The sequence below is a fragment of the Nelumbo lutea genome, chromosome 5 (genome assembly GCF_056320005.1).
Source record: "Nelumbo lutea isolate HS-2025 chromosome 5, American lotus-T2T, whole genome shotgun sequence".
NCBI classification, from domain to species: Eukaryota; Viridiplantae; Streptophyta; class Magnoliopsida; order Proteales; family Nelumbonaceae; genus Nelumbo; species Nelumbo lutea.
Genome location: NC_142688.1, coordinates 43,375,420 through 43,393,320, shown reverse-complemented (window position 1 = coordinate 43,393,320; position 17,901 = coordinate 43,375,420). Strand labels below are relative to the sequence as shown.

General features: G+C 38.2%; 1 protein-coding gene across 2 annotated transcripts in view; it reads left to right on the top strand.

Annotated features, from left to right (window-relative positions):
• The window catches only part of LOC148852027 (CBS domain-containing protein CBSCBSPB3-like), a 37,735-nt gene extending 20,066 nt beyond the window's left edge, over positions 1-17,669 (top strand). Inside the window, exons 8-14 of one of the 2 annotated variants that reach the window (XM_088943784.1) lie at positions 5,891-5,996; positions 6,066-6,124; positions 14,075-14,184; positions 14,279-14,406; positions 14,506-14,585; positions 14,688-14,777; positions 17,063-17,669. In XM_088943784.1, the coding sequence (XP_088799910.1) occupies positions 5,891-5,996; positions 6,066-6,124; positions 14,075-14,184; positions 14,279-14,406; positions 14,506-14,585; positions 14,688-14,777; positions 17,063-17,242 (753 nt within the window). In that variant the 3' untranslated portion in view covers positions 17,243-17,669. The remainder of the gene's footprint in view (positions 1-5,890; positions 5,997-6,065; positions 6,125-14,074; positions 14,185-14,278; positions 14,407-14,505; positions 14,586-14,687; positions 14,778-17,062) is intronic. The other variant, XM_088943785.1, reaches the window with a different exon arrangement.
• The last annotated feature ends 232 nt before the right edge of the window (positions 17,670-17,901 follow it).

Below are 17,901 nucleotides of genomic sequence, written 5' to 3'. Positions count from 1 at the left end.
CGAACTTTATACCTCTCAATAGATCCATCTGCATTATGCTTCACCGTAAATACCCATCTGCATCCAACTGGTTTCTTTCCTTTGGGCAAATCAACTACCTCTCAGGTGTTGTTTTTCAACAGGGCATCCATCTCAACTTGCATTGCATCTTTCCATTCAGGGACGGATAGGGCTTCTTGCACTGTTCTTGGAATAGGGACATTGGAAATGGAACTAAGGTAGGACCTGTAGGTAGGAGATAGGCAATCATAGGATAAAAAATGGGAAATACAGTGGGCTGTGGATGTGGTACAATGTCGTTTCCCTTTACGGACTGCAATTGGAAGGTCAAGATCATTTGTAGGGGAAGTCTCTGTGGGCTCTGGGACTATAGTATTTGGACCTGGAGCTGCAGATGAGATTGGAGCTGGCCTGGACTGCTGATGATCATGATCAACCTACCTGCACTGCCTGTGATAAACCCGCAACTCCTGATCTCTCTGACCACCTTCACCATTGCAACTCTCCCTCAACTCCTGATCCCTCTGACTACCCTCACCATTGCAGCTTTCATCACCCAATGGAATAGGTAAAGGAACCGCCCCACTCTCACTGCTCTCCCCCTGAGGGGAAACCCAAGGATAATAGGGTGTCCCCTCAAAGAAAGTGACATCCATGGAGACAAACTTCCTCCCGGAGATAGGATCATAGTAGCGATAACCCTTTTGAGTTTGTGCATAACCAAGGAAGATGCATTTAGAGGCTTTGGGTTCGAACTTGGAGTGATGGAGTCCGAGAAGCTGAACAAAGCAAGTACAACCGAATGTCTTAAGAGGAATAGAAAACAAGTCCTCACGTGGGTGTAGGAGGGAAAAAGGAGATCGCATATGAAGGACCCTGGAAGGAACTTGATTATTAGGGTATTTCGCCGTGAGGATAGCATCACCCTAGAAGCGAATAGGAACATTGGAAGTAAACATGAGGCTTCTAGCCACTTCCAAAATGTTTCTATTCTTTCTTTTGGCAATTCCATTCTGCTAAGGTGTATGAGGGTCAGAGCTCTGGTGGATAACCCCATGATGAAGAAGATAAGATGTCAATGATTTAGCAAAGTATTCCTTTGCGTTATCAGATTTGAGAACTTTGATCTTGGCATCAAATTGGGTTAGGATCATTTGGTGAAAATTTTGGGTCAGGGAAGGTACCTCATCTCGTGAGCGCATGAGATAAACCCAAGAAAAATGGGTATGGTCATCAACAAATAACAAAAAATATCTGTACCCACCCATGAAAGGGATATGATAAGGCCCCCAAACATCAATATGCACAATATCAAAAGAATTATCACTCATTTTATTACTCAATAAATAAGGCTTTCTACAATGCTTAGCAAACTCACAACTCTCACACTGTAACTGAGACAACTCAATACACTCAAATAAAGCAGGAAACAGACTCTGTAAAGATTGAAAAGACAAATGACCTAATCGGTTATGCCAAAGCATAACCGGACTCGCACTCTGAGAAAAAAAGACATCTTCTCAACTGACTCTCCCTGATAGAACCGCTCCCTGAGCAGATAGATCCCATTCGCCTCACGACCAGTCCCAATCACCATCTGTGTCTCCAAGTCCTGAAAAACACATCGGTCAGGGAAGAAGGTTACTGAGCAGTTCATATGCTTGGTAATACTACTGATTGAAAGAAGGTTAGTATCAAGCTTAGGAACATGCAAGACAGATGATAGGGAGATAGTATCTGAAAGCTTGATGTCACCCTTCCTAGAAATAGGAACCAGGGAGCCATCAACAATAGATACCTTATCCCTACTAGAAGACAAATGGTAAGTAGTAAACAATGAAGGCAAGCTAGTCATGTGATCAGATGCACCTGAGTCTATTACCCAACAAGGTTTAGTAGTACCTGGAGCTGAGGCATGATAGGCTGAAGCTCGAGTACCTGAATGGGCGAAGGCAGATGTGGCAGGGGCTGATGGAGGCTGCGGTGGCTGAGCTGAATTTCCAACTTCCTTTTCTAGTTGTATTAGGGCAGCCCGAACTGCAACTAAGGTCTCCAAAGATGTTCCTTTTGTGCTAGATGAGGATGCTGAATCAGTGTTCACGGCTACATGAGCAGTGCCCTTCTTGTTTCTCAACTTCGCGGGAACCAAGTAAAGATGCAGTTTCCAACATGTCTCTTTTGTATGTTTGGGCTTTTTACAATGTTCACATTACCACATCCTTCTTGTCTTCCTTCCTCCTGTCCTTCTCTGAATCACCCCCTGATTTGGGTGTAACCGCTACAAAGGCTGGTGTGGGTGGTTGAGGTTGCATCATAACCTTCCTTCTGGTCTCTTCACTGTGTACAAATGAGTATGCCTGAGAGAGAGTCACACTGTCTCTATTCAAAATCTGTTGCCGGACAATATCATAATCTGAATTTAATCCTCGGTTTGTCTCAACCTGCTTTCTATATATCTGTGCATCTTTGGGACTTTCCCACTCAAGAGTCTCTAAGTGATCAATCTCATGCCACAGGGACTGCAAGGTAGAGAAATATACTGAAACCGGTCTCTCTCTTTGTTTAAGATTTTTCACTTCACATTTCAATTCATATGCTTTGGCAACATTAAGGGGTTGGGAATAGGTTTCTTTCATAACATCCCATATCTCCTTAGCTGTTTTTGCTCACAAATAATTCCGGCTAATATGAGGTTGCATAGAATTACACAACCATGTCATAACCAAGTAGTTTTCTTGCATCCACTTGGTATATGTCGGTTTTCCCTTGGGAGGTTCTTTCATGTCTCCCAAGAGGTACCCTAATTTACCTCTTCCACCAATAGCCATCATGGCTGATTGGGCCCATTCCAAATAGTTTGATCCATCAAACTTTACGGTCGTAATCTGACCACCCATCTCAGAAACACTACCATAACTGATGTTCCCAAGGCTTCCTTCTGCCTGATTTTTAAACTCCATTTCTGTCAAGTCTCATAACAGCACTTGAACTACCAATCTCAATCAAAACAGTATATGCCTGATCTGTATTCTCAGTGTATGTGCACAAAACTGAGATAGTTCTAATCTGAAACCAACTAGCCAACACAGCAGTAGCTGTCCGTAGAGCTATAACCCCCTAGGACTCTGAGAACAACTTTAAAAAAAAAAGTGATATGCTTGCAGTAGGGTTTAATCAGTCCTTAAGTAAGCAATTCAGTTGCACAACCCAAACAGAACTGTATAGATAGGCTTGCAGTAGGGTTAATAAGAAACCCTAGAATCTGGTTAGACCTACCAATAAACTTAAGGGTAGCTCTAGGTAGATCACAGGGTTCAGTCAAACACTAGGGCTTGCCGCAAGATCACTTTCAAACCCTAGAGTAGAGAGAAACACAGTTGAGATAGTTCGGTCCAGGGTTTGTTGTAAAACCCTAGTGAATCGAAGAGAGAAAAACCTAGAATGGTTCAGCCTTCCCCTCCAGATAGGTCCAACCTATCTTCTCTGATAGAACTTCTCTTAGAAAATAAACAACTTACAAGGAAAATTTGTTCGCTGCCTTCTAGGGTTACCCGAACCCTAGTCTTCTCTGATCCTTCCTGACCACCACCACTCTGCAACCCTAGCAAGTTTCCAATAGCTGCTAGCACCTCTGGCTATCTCCAAGAATCAGTCTGCGAACTTCTCCTTTTTAGCTTCCAGTGCTAGGAGATTCTCATGTGGTCGGCTGGTATTAGGCTCACATGAGAAACCCTAACTTGGCTCTGATACTATGTAGGTGTTCAAGACTGCTATCAGTCTTGATCACTAAGAAGTTTCAGATTCGATGAGAAGAGAAAGTGAAGAAGTAGAAGAAAGAGTGGTGAGAGAGCAGTAGAACACAGATTTTGAGGAGAACAGAATGTCAATATTCTGCCGCCGCCACTTTAATTTAATATATATATATATATATATATGTTATGCTAGTTACATGAAAGGACATATCTGCCCTTGGTGTTTACATCATAACTGCTAACACATAACAAACAATATAAAACTGAAAAATAAAAAGCAATTAGGAATAACAGAATAACAAATTGACCACAGCTGTGACTAGATACATTCTACCCTACGGACAGAGTGGGACCACAGCTGTGGTGCCCACATCAATGTTCTTTACTGTAGTTTAATGGTGTGAAGAGTGCTTATTCAATGTTTGTATTATGCTGCCCATATTTTGACACTTGTAAGCTGTTTTTCTTTCTTAGGCCACTACCCAATGTTGGTCTCAACAATCTGGGATCTTGGGAGGGGTGAACTGGATGCAGACATAACATTTGGCCTGTTTTTTGCACAAAGTGGTTGCACTTGTACTTGAACCTGCATTCTTATGCCTGTCATCCCAAGTTTTACCATTAAACCAAGCAATAGCCCCTATGCAACCAAGGAATCTGAGATTAATAATTTAGTTTTTTCTATTATGCGACCAAAGGATAGGAATGTTATTCTGGTTCATTGGATATTGGGTGCTGTTGGTGTCATCACGTTTTGGCTTTTTAAATTTAGTGTTGTATTTGTATCCTGTTTGGTAGTATCTCTTATTCTATTTTTGGGGCTACAGTTCCCTCATATGACTCGCATTATGGAATTTTTGTTGTATATCAAAAAACAATTATTATGTTGGACTAAATGATTCTATTTTTTTCTATGAATTAATGGACACAGTAAGGCAAGGGCATAAACACACATTTGGTATGTTTATTACCCACGAACTGCATGCATGTTTACAACATATGAACTTTTTAATCTACTTAATAAATCCTTGCAAACCATACCTGGTTGGGGACAACTTATAAACTTCCTATTGGAAAAAAGTTGCAGCGTTAGAAATTGGGCTTCTTGCCTCATTAAAATGAATATTTGGAAGTCTATTTCATTTCAGTCTGGGTAATTTTAAGAAACAATACTAAATTTGTCCCGTTTGCGACTTAGCTCCTCCACTGAACCAATCAGGACTTGGCAGGGCAGTCGACTGAAGTCTGCCAGAAGAAGGAATGTGACTATCAAGTGAAATATTTTCCCTTGAGTTGAATTTCAGATCTTTTGGGGATTTTTATAAGTAGTTTTCAAGAAGGTAAGGTAGAGTTTGCAGATCATATACTGTTAATGATTATTTGTAAACACTTCTATTGAAAAGAAGAGGATTGTTTGTAAACATTTTCTATAGTCTATATTAAGAATAAACAGTGCTTATGAAATGGTTCAAGTTGAAGGTTTAGCTTCATTTTGTTTTATACTAAATCACTTACATGGTTCATTTACAGAACCAGCTTTCTTAACCACTTCATCAATGAATTGAATGCTTAACTTTCTATATATCATATGGGGGATGTACTGGTTTCTGGATTATTTTATTAATAAATTACATAATTACATTTCACTGTAGCACTATCTGCCATTAGAAGCCATTGCTTGGTGTCATGGTAAAAACCTTGTGCTGACAAGCATGAGTAAAAGGGCTTGTGTCTGAAAGCAGTCACTTAATGCTCAAATTCTGAAAATTAGGACCACATCCAATCCACTTCTCCCAAAAACCCCAAATAACAAGGGCAGCATTGAGTAATTACCATTTTATTAGCAGTATTCGTCATTAACGAAAATATCTAAATTGTGTTGTTTAATGTTTTTTACTTGTGAATTTATCATGCTCCTCTTGACTGTGATTGGATGCTAATGCTTACATGTTATACCTGTATTTTATTTATGCAATCTCACTGTTTAGGTTATCTGTTAGATATATTTCTGTTTGCTTAAGTACCTTCACCCCTACAAACAATATTGCATGTTTACAATTCAAGACCATAGTTGTTTTTCAAAAATGAAGGTTTCCTCAACTAGGATATCTTGATCTTATTTATTGTTTCGTTCGAAGGTTATGACAGTGGCCCCCGAATGTGCAACACTAGAGACAACAATCCTTGATGCATTGCATATGATGCATGATGGGAAGTTTCTACATCTTCCTGTTCTCGATAAAGGTAGGCTAGAATTTCCTGGATTAGTAAGGAATTACATATAATCAAATTTTGATTTCAGTTTCTATGCAGATGGATGTATTGCTGCTTGCCTGGACGTCCTGCAGATAACTCATGCAGCAATTTCCATGGTAAAGAGTCATTTCTTCTGATGTAGTATGTTTCATAGCTATGGACTTTGTGAGATCAAGATCTGTAATAGTATCTAGTATCCTTTCCTAGATGTCTTTTCAAAGATGGAATTCCTTGAACAGGGGTGAGAATAATCTGGTCGAATGCATGTTTCAAAGGTTTGTAAATTTTTTCTAAAGTTTTCTGTATCCCTCTTTCTTTCATGACACCTTGTGTTCATCTTTAGAGACTTCAATTAATGCAAATACACAGGTTCTCTAATGAGATATAAGTGGGAGGTCCAGATAAATGACACTGTTTTCAAATCGAGACTTTTTTTTTATGGAAAAGAACATTTTGTTGAAACAAAAAAAGTACAGAGAACAGTGGCTATGAAAATGTGAACACAAATTGTTGGAAAATTTGGTTTGACTTGATTTAGGGAGGTTTTTTCTCAACTCCAGTAGGTGAACTAGAGGCCATTCTATTCATGGACAAATTTTGGTGTCCATACAAATGAAATTTGGATTTTTTTTTTCTTTTAAACTTTCGCAAATACTAAACATTTCACTACTAGAAGCAAGTTCATGCATGGAATGTCAGAGATTTCTATGTTCAGATTTTTTTTTGTTTTGATAATCATGTTCAGGTTTTACCGTTAAAGTTTTATTCATATGCTACAGTTCTTGGTTTATTGAAAATTTACATAATTGTTCTGAACAGTCTGATAAAGAAATAATTATTTTGAATAGCACAATTGTTAAAGCATAGAGAGTGAAAGAGATGTTTTTCTGATTTCAAATATGCTTTGAGTGTGAAGAGACTGATGGTGGTTTGTTCATGGATGGCAGGCTCTTCAGAAGAGTAGCATATAGTTTTTTGAAATACCAAAAATCAGAAAGCATCAAATGAAGCTTTTGGTCTTTCCATGCTAAAAATAATCTTACCAGCTGTTTTTAACAGCTTGGTAGAGCATATGGCTTACCAAACTGTCTTGGTCTTTACATACAAGACACTAAAAGGCTTAGTGTATCTTCTCATTGACTACACTGTAAAAACTTGCCAAACACTGGCTTTAGCTGTTATATCAGACAGATCCTAATGGCACCTTCTTTCTACTTTTTTTTTTCTCATTCTTCTTTCTCCTATACCCCATAACATGATCTACCACTCCTACAAATTATTACATGTGTTGTGGTTATATAGATGATGATTCTAGAGAGTCTCGATATTATTCCAACACACAGTCCAAACAGTCATTGCATCTGTAAAGATTCTGTACGTCAGGACTGTGTTGAGACTTTGTGTTGGTACTGGATCCGAATTTGATTCCAGAAATTGGAATCAAAATGGTTGAGCTTACAGAAAATCATTGATTCCTTGTAGGGTTTTCTTCAAGTTTTTTTGGGTGATTTCCAAAGTTGAGATGGAGCATGATGTTTATAGATGGACAAATCAAGTTGCAGATTTTTTCTTTTTTGGGGGGGGTGGGGGGTGTAAAGAATCAAGTTGCATATTGATTTTAAGTCACTGACTCAATTTGAGAAGAGTAAAATACAAATATATACAGTCCAAAACCTTGGATACAATATTTCCAAGGTTTCGCGTATTGTATGTATCCAAGGTTTTGGACTATACGTATTTAGAAAGAGTATAAATGCAAATACATACAGTATAAATATATACAAAATATAAGGTTTTGGGTTCTATATATTTGTATTTGTACTCTTTTCAAACCGAGCCTTAAATAAATTTGGATTGAACAATTAGCATTAGGAATTATGGATATTTATTCATGGAATTTGTTAGTGTAGGGGTATTTCTGTCTTTATACCTAGATTAATGTTGCTGATCTGTAATGTTGTGTTGGAACAAGTGCTCTTAACTTAAGTAAGGGCACACAGGTCTTTTCAGTTATGTTTTAATAATATAAATACTTCCTGGCTGACTGGAAGAAGTCATGTTGACTCTTTCAGTTCGAACCAGAATTCTCTCTTCTCTCTTTCTCTCTCTCTTTCACCTTTCTTCCTCTACATAACTAATCTCAGACAGGCAGAATTCTAAGGCAGACCCGAATTCTAACAGAATGTTATACTGCCTCTTGTAGCATCCTTTCCCTTAAAAAAGCAACCCGTTAGGGCCTACAGTTAAGTGAATCCTATGCATATTCAAATATTTTTGCATTTTTTTTTTGTTTAAGATGAGAAACTTTTAGGGAAAATTCCGGATTAGTGCCATGTATTTTGGCATGGTATTTCTGAAACACTTTTTGTATCTAGAAAACACATGTCTAACTGATATCTCTTGTTCTTCAGAGTACAATTTATTGTTATGCATGGGTTCCGATGTACTTTGTTGGTTCAATACAATAAATTTGTTCTTCATATAATTTGAGTGCACAAAAAGAGAATAACAAAAGAGAGAAAGATGCTAAATTCCATTTCACACTGGGGGAATGGTATGGATCAAACCTCATGGGAGATTAGACCATTGGTGAGATAGGCTCATTACCTACTTGAAAATCTCATTCAAACGGGTCCCTAGGAGTGTTAATATGTTGGCAGGTTCGTTTGCTAGAGCTGGGATTGGAAAAGAATATCTCATTCAAATGGGTTCCTAGAATGGGGTTGCCCTAGGGCTGGGCTATAATCTGTAAAAGGCTAAAAGCTGATTTCTTCTGTTTTGTTTTAAGATCCATTTTTGGAGAAATACCTTGTACTCTTGGCCTGTTTTCTCTTTGGTGAGCAGTTTGATATTTTCTGTTAATGAAAGTCATCCAGTTATTTATCAAAAGAAAAAAATGGTATGGATCTCATACTTCTGAAAAATCAGTTACTAAGTGTTGGAAAACGTGGGGTTACTGGTTAAGATCTGAAAATAGAATTGTATATATTCATAGGATTGTGGAATGATTGATTTAGAAAGTTTTTTCTTTCTATTTCTTTCTTTCTATTTTTGTACTTTCTATTTTCTCTTCTTTCTATTTTTTCTTCTTTCTATTTTCTTTTCTTTCTATTTTTTCTTTCTTTCTATTTATTACAACAACTTACTATATAAATATGCCCATTGGCAATAGAATGAAACACATCAGTATTCTACCATTCCAAAACAAGGTATCAGAGCTCTAGGTTTGTCAACCTTGAGATTTTTTCGGCCTTCATTGCCAGTTTTTGATGTTTTTCTCTTCTGGACTTTAGTGTTGATCTGTAACCAGAAGTGTTCCTTTATTCTCCTTTCCTGCTAGCCTTATTTTTCCTCCATTAACAATGTCCGACATGACTGCAACAAGTGCTCCCGTCCAAACCGATGAATGAGCAACAAATTCTCATCCTCATACTGGTGATTTGCAGAATATTCAGGCAACATATAGACTGAATGGCCAGAATTACTTGAAGTGGTCACAACTAGTGCGTACCTATTTGAAGGGAAAAGGAAAAATCAGTCACCTCCTTGGAACAGGACCAAGGTTGGGTGAGCCAAATTTTGATGCTTGGGACGAAGAGGACTCCATGATTATGTCATGGTTGTGGTGTTCAATAACACCCGAGATCAGTGATACTTGTATGTTTCTTCCCTCTGCAAAGGCTATTTGGGATGCTGTCCGACAAACCTATTCCAAAGCCCATGATGCTGCTCATGTCTATGAGGTCAAAGTGAAGACTGTGGCGGCCAAACAAGGGAGCAGGAGTGTTACAGAGTATGCAAATCTGCTGCAAAATTTATGGCATGAGCTTGATCATTATCGGGTTCTTGAGACAAAGTGCGCAGATGATGCTGTGATCTTGAAGAATTTTATTGAAAGAGATAGGGTGTATGATTTTTTGGTCGGACTGAATGCTGAATTTGATCAGGTCCGAATACAAATTCTTGGCAAAGAAGAAGTGCCTCCATTGAATGAAGTCATAGCCCTTGTCAGAGCTGAGGAAAGTCGCTGTGGAATCATGCTTGAGCATAAAGATCCCGAAGGCTCATCCATGGTGGCAAGGGGAGGAAGTTACAGTGGTTCAAAGGGTGAGAACAATCACAACTTGGCTTGTGACACAACCGCCCGTGACTCTAACGATAACCTCTGGTGCACCTATTGCAAGAAGCCTAGACACATGAAAGATCGGTGCTGGAAACTTCATGGGAAACCTCCCACATCCAGCAAGGAATGGGGAAATCGAGGAGTTTCAAAAGGAGTTCAACGGGCCCATAATGTCTCCACAACCTGGCAGCAAGAACACATAAGTCAGGGACCATTTAATGATGAAGAAATTGAAAGGCTAAGGTGCTTCCTGAAATCCTTGAAACCAGGAAGTGGTTCTACCTTTCTTGCTCTCTCAGGTGAGTCTTTATCTCTAGGATTACATGCCTCGACTAGTGTTTTTCCATGGATTCTTGATTCTGGAGCTACTGACCACATGACACCCTCTTCACTGCATTTTCTCACCTATACACCCTGTCCTAGTAATAGAAAAATTTCTGTTGCTGATGGTTCTTTCACCACAGTGGCAGGGATTGGAAATATTCAAATTACTCCATCCCTATTACTTAAAAATGTGCTTCATGTTCCTAAGTTATCCACTAGCCTTATCTCTATACATAAACTCACCCAGGATGTGAACTGCAATGTTGTGTTCTTCCCTTCTTACTGTGTATTTCAGGACCATGTTTTGGGGAAGAAGATTGGACTTGCTAAGGAAAGAGATGGACTCTACTACCTTGAAGCAACCAACAAATCATCTCACACTGTTATGCATGTCACACACGAGTCATTCTTATCTACCTCCAATAAAGATTTAATTTGGCGTCATCATTTCCATTTTGGTCATCCTTCATTTCCTATTTTAAAAACAATGCTTCCTTCCTTGTTTAAAGGAATTGTTATTGAAACCTTTCATTGTGATGTTTGTGAACTTGCTAAGCACAAAAGGGTTTCTTTCCCAGTCAGCAATAAAATATCTTCAACTCCTTTTTATTTGATTCATTCGGATATATGGGGCTCTTCTCAAATTCCCAACATTACTGGTTCCAGATGGTTCGTCACCTTTATTGATGATTGCACTAAGGTCACATGGATTTTTCTTCTTAAGTCTAAATCTGATGTGGATACGATTCTTCCCAACTTTCATAACATGGTCCAAACTCAGTTTGGTGTGAGAGTAAAAGGTTTCGATCTGATAATACTACATATTATTTTAATCAGAATTTGTCCCCATTTTTTTAGAAAGAAGGCATTGTGCATGAATCCTTCTGTGTTAACACTCCCCAACAGAATGGGGTAGCTGAGAGGAAAAATGGCCATCTTTTGCAAACCACCCGAGCCTTTCTCTTTCAAAATCAGGTGCCAAAACATTATTGGGGGGAAGTTGTCCTTACTGCTGCCTACACCATAAATAGACTACCATCTAAAGTTCTTGACAACCGAAGCCCAATACAAGTCCTTTCTCAATTTTACCCTGATATTCGAGCCTCAAATAATCTCACACCAAGAATTTTTGGCTGCACTACCTTTGTTCATGTCCATAATAAGGGAAAATTAGACCCACGAGCAATCAGATGTGTCTTCTTGGGATATTCCCCAACTCTGAAAGGTTATAAATGTTATCATCCAACCACCCGAAAATTCTACACCTCCATCGACGTCACATTTGAGGAAGGAAAATCTTTCTTCACTCAACCTTATCTTCAGGGGGAGCCCTCATTAATGGAAGATAAGGCCTCGGATCTACTCTCCCTGGATGTATTACCCTCCTTACATCATTAAGAATCACATTCCTCTGAGCCCCACATTCCCGAGTCTCAACAAGAGTCAAACGACCATTGAACCAAATTCGAACACTCTTTAACCCCATGAATGATGTGCATGATAATGTGAGATATATGCAGGTTTACTCTAGGAGAAAAAATCCAGATCCTCAACCTGTGCAAGTCCAAGATTCAACTCCTAATCCTAGAGCTGAGGGATGCTTAGATCTTGAACCTGCACCTTCACAATCTGAGTATGAGTATGACCTACCTATTGCACTGAGAAAAGGAACCAGAGAATGTACCAAACACCCATTGTACCCTTTAGCCAAATATGTATCATTCCAAAGATTCTCTAAATCCCATAAAAGTTTTCTAGCCAGCCTTAACACCATTCCAATTCCTAATACTCTAGCAGAGGCACTTTCTAATAAGGAGTGGAGAAAAGCCATGAGAGTGGAAATGGAGGCATTAGAAAAAAACAACACATGGGAAGTTGTGGATCTACCAAGAAACAAGAAGACGGTAGGTTGCAAATGGGTGTTCACAATTAAGTACAAATCTGATGGGTCATTAGAAAGGTACAAAGTACGCCTGGTAGCCAAGGGATATACACAGACTTATGGGGTAGATTATCATGAGACTTTTGCCCCAATAGCTAAAATGAATACAGTAAGGGTGTTACTGTCGTTGGCTGCTAACTATAATTGGGATTTGCAACAGTTTGATGTAAAAAATGCGTTTCTCCATGGTGATCTAGAAGAGGAGATATACATGGACATTCCACCGGGTTTTGGAGAAGGCACTAAAGGGAACAAAGTTTGTCGGTTGAAGAAAGCACTATACGGTCTCAAACAATCTCTGAGAGCATGGTTTGGAAGGTTTACGAAGGTAATGCTGAGTACAGGTTATAAGAAAAGTCAAGGTGACCACACATTGTTTATCAAACACACAACCTCAGGGGGAGTTACTGCACTATTAGTATATGTGGATGATATAATCATTACTAGGAATGATAAAAAGGAGAAGGAAGCATTGAAAAACTGCCTTGCCAGAGAATTTGAGATAAAAGACTTGGGGAGACTAAAGTATTCTCTCAGAATTGAAGTTGCACATTCTAAACAAGGCATCTTTATCTCTCAACAAAAGTATGTTGTTGATCTTTTGAGAGCAACAGGAAATATGGCATGTAAACCAGCTTCCACGCCTATAGATCCCAATCATAAACTTGGAGAAGCCAATGAGAATGCAGGTGTAGATAAGGAGATGTTCCAAATACTAGTTGGAAAACTCATTTATCTTGCACATACACGACCGGATATTGCATATGCTGTAAGTGTAATAAGTCAGTTTATGCATAATCCTAAAGAAGTTCATCTGCAGGCTGCTCATCGAATTCTGCACTATTTGAAAGCCAATCCAGGAAAAGGAATTTTATTCAGAAGAAATGGAGGACTGACTCTTGAAGCATATACAAATGCCGATTATGCAGGATCTCCAGTAGATAGACGGTCCACTTCTGGTTACTGTACCTTCTTAGGAGGAAACTTAGTCACTTGGTGGAGTAAGAAGCAAAATGTAGTGGCTCGGTCAAGTGCAGAGGCAGAATTCAGGGCTATGGAACAAGGAGTGTGTGAATTACTCTGGTTGAAGATAATTTTAGAAGACCTGAAGATTCCACGAGAAGAGCCTATGAAACTATATTGTGACAACAAGTCAGCCATCAATATTGCTCACAATCCTGTTCAACATGACAGGACGAAGCACATCGAAATTGACCGACACTTTATAAAAGAGAAACTGGACAGCAAGTTGATTTGCACTCCCTATGTGTCTACAAAAGGACAACTGGCCGATGTACTTACTAAAGGGCTCAATAGTACAGACTTTCAAAGAATTATAGCCAAGCTGGGAATGGAGGATCTCTATTCACCAGCTTGAGGGGGAGTGTTGGAAAACGTGGGGTTACTGGTTAAGATCTGAAAATAGAATTGTATATATTCTTAGGATTGTGGAAGGATTGATTTAGAAAGTTTTTTCTTTCTACTTCTTTCTTTCTATTTTTGTACTTTCTATTTTCTCTTTCTATTTTTTCTTCTTTCTATTTTCTTTTCTTTATATTTTTTCTTTCTTTCTATTTATTACAGAAGCTTACTGTATAAATATGCCCATTGGCAATAGAATGAAACACATCAGTATTCTACCATTCCAAAACACTAAGTTTCTGATTGATTTTCAAGGTTGAGGGGAGCTCTGGAGCTGTCAATGACATGACAAGCACAATGATGCAGAAGTTCTGGGATTCTGCACTTACCCTTGAGCCACCAGATGATGAGTATGACACCCAGAGGTATTATTTTTCCTGCCTTGTTTTTTCATATGCTGTGTCATGGTAACTCAGTGGTAATATTTCATCACTAATTCTGCTGCTCACTTGCTAGCAGTGAACTTTCTGCACTAATGGCATCCGAAGGTGGAGATCCTGGAAAATACTATCCAACTCTTGGTCTTGGGAATACTTTTGCCTTTAAATTGGAGGATACAAAAGGTCGTATTCATAGATTTAATTCTGGTGAGTGTGGGATCTGATGTGGTATCAATGTGAGAACTAACAACCTGCCAGCTTTGTTACTGTTAGCCAGGTTAACAAGTTCCACTTGATTTTCTTTAGGTACAGAAAAATTGGATGAGCTTGTTTCTGTCATTGTACAGAGGATAGGGACTGAAAGTGGTGAACACCCAGAGCTCTTGGTGAGTCTTCAGTGTATGTGTATGTAATAGTGTTTTTCTTTTTCCCCTTGGCTTCTACATGTTGTAACATTTTAGATTGGTCATTTCATTTGTCTTTTATAGTATGAAGATGATGAAGGCGACAAGGTTCTCCTTTCAACTGACAGTGATCTCGTTGGAGCCGTGAGCCATGCCAGATCAATAGGGTTGAAGGTAATTAATCTTGCTTGTGCTGGAAAATGTTAGAAAATTAAACTATTCTTTTCCAAACTTAGACCATCTTTCAATCAATTGATTTCTAGCGCCTTGTGAAGTTCATGAAGCCCAAAGAAGATGCTCAAAGTTTAAAGATAGCATTTTAATCATTAATTAAAATAGGGTTTTATCACATGGAGGGTTAAATATGAAATTTACTATAAAATTTTGTTATAGACTTGTAAATTACTTAATTACATTTAAAGCTAAGGGTTTCTTTCCTGAAGTTTATAGGAATAGAATTTAGAGTCTATTTTTCTTTTCTCCATAATTTCCTTAGACTTTAAATCCACAGTCTCCATGGTTCTATAGAATTAATGTTGGCTGCACTTGATTTCTTTATAATATGTACTACACAAAAGGCACATCTTAGGCCTCTTCTGTATATTTTAAATAATTTATTTATATAATGGATAAACCAAAATCTATGTTCTTCCTTTATATATAGATCCAAACCTTTATCCCAACTATATGGGTCAGCTACATTTTTTTTTGGGAGAGAAAGGTAAAGTATTTCATTAATATATGGGGTCAGCTACATGAATCCTGTTTGACCATTCATGTGTATATACATGTTTCCTTGGAAAAAATGAGATGAAGGTACTATCTCCTTGTCTCACACATTTGCCCTCTAATACATTGGATCAATCACTATGAACTTTTAGAGCTCCAATATCATCTCCTAGAAAATTTCTTACAGCTTTTCAGAGTGTAAGTTAAATTTTCATATTTTAGATCATCCTTGTCATCCATGCCTTATCCCAACTATATGGGGTCGGCTACATGAATCCTGTTTCGCCAATCTGGTCTATTTAAAACCATATCCACCACTAAATTATTAGTGTTTAGTCATTTCTTACTACTACCTATGTCCTTTTTGGTCTACTTGTAGCCCTTCTAGCCCCTTCAATTTGTAATCACTTCTTCTAGTTGGTGCTGTCGGTGGTCTTCCATGCATGTGACTAAACCATCTTAGTCTACTTTCTCTCATTTTATCACCTATTGGGGCTACTCTTAGGTTCCTAAGGATGTCTCTAGTTTTTCTGCTCATCCATCTTAGCATTCGCATTTCTCCCCCACTCATTTTCTGGACATGTTGTTTCTTGACTGCCCAGCACTTTGCTCCATATGACATAGCTGGTTGCCATACAACTGTTTCATAGAATTTTCTTTTTAGTCTAAGCAGTCTTCGCCCATCACAAAAAAATCCAGATGCACCCCTGTTTTGCACATCCTACTCTAATTCTTTAGATGGCATCCTCTATCTCTCCCTTATTATGAATTATTGAACAAAGGTACAAAAAATGGTTGCATTGAGTTATCTCTTGGTCTCCAATCCGAAGTATATCCTGATTTTCACTCTTATTAGTACCAAATTTACATGACATATGCTCTGTTTTAGTCCTACTTATTTTTAAACCTATTTCTAAGGCATTTGTCCATAAGCTTAATTTTGCTTTTAATCCTTCATTAATTTCATCAATTAAAACAATGTCCTCCACAAACAACATGCATCATGGAACTTCCTTTAGTCAATTCATGTATGATCAGTGCAAGTAGATCATACATGTTTTTTTGATAAAAAATAGATCATACATATTTTTTGATAAAAAATAGATCATACATATTAGTCAATTCCTATTGTAACTAGAAATTTTGAAGTTTGTACCACTGATGTCCTAATATTGATGTTTGCCCCCTCATACATATCCTTAATTAGGTATATATATGTTTTGAACCCCTTTCTTTTTTCAAGACCCACCATATTATTATCATTGTCTTTGCCTAATTCTGCTAAGTGCAACATAACATTTAGATTATCAGGAGAGCACAATCCATGTGTCTTTGTCATAAATATTCAGTGTGAATCTATGTGGATTGTGGGTGTACAGCAGCAGTCTTGGCTGTATCCTTCTATTTACCCCAAAGTACCCATGTCTGCACTTCGGACACTTTGGACAAGATTTGGGTTCCAGATACTCCCTTCTAGTGGTAAAAATGTTGGGATCAAACATATTCAATTCTTAGACATGTACTAACACCTGACACCGGTAGCAGAACCTATAATTGTACTTTGTACAGCATGGATCATTGTAAAGTCTGGGATCCATGCATGCTTTCCATAGGCTTCAACTACAACCGGTAGTTCATGGAGATTTGAATATTTGTTGGTTTTCTACCTTGGGTTCTTGGATTGGATATTCATTGTTTTTCTATAATGGGGTGTTTATATTCCATTTCAGGTCCTAAGGTTGCATGTCAACCATGATGCAAGAAAGAACACAATGGAGTCATCATCAGCATTGGCTACAACCACTGTTCAGAAACCTGGTTTGTTATCTCTTCAGTCGGGGCTTGTGGCAGGTGTAGCTGTACTGGCAGGAATCAGCGTTCTGGTTTACCTCAAACGCTCTAATTTGTGATGCTGTTAATCTTGTTCTCCACTTTTCCTTAACGTACAAGAAAAGAATGCGAGATCTCTCCAATTTTAACATGTACAAGTATGGAGATTGAACATCTAAACCAAAGGCCTTCCTGAAGATGTTCCTCTAATAGCTTAGAAAAACTTGAGAAGTACACTGGTAGTCTCTGGTTCTCAGTGGCAACAACCAAGATAGGTGGAGATGTTCGATAATAATACTGGGAAAGAAGAGAAGCTAGGCTTCTGGGGGCTTGGGAGACGAGACTTGGATATTTATTATCAATGTTTTTATAATGTAACCTGGTTATGCAATTTGCATGCAACAGAGAAATCAAAAGAAATGATACTGTTGGTTGATAACTGTCTGCAGATTATGCAAAATGATATGGCAATATTATGGGCATGAGAATTTCAGTGTTCTGAACCCATTTACTAGTTAGCTGTTGGCAATTGATTCTCCTCTTCTTTTCTATCTTCTTCCAGTCAAGTGTTACAATTCTTCTAAACCCATTTACTAGAAGTTGCAAAATAGCCAGATGTTGCTTTTGTTACTATAACCCTGAGGCTGTTTAAATTGGGGTGGTAAACTGGAAACAGAAGATGGTAGAATTTTGATCTTCCAATTTTGATTTTAATGGGACACAACCATGAATTTATTCC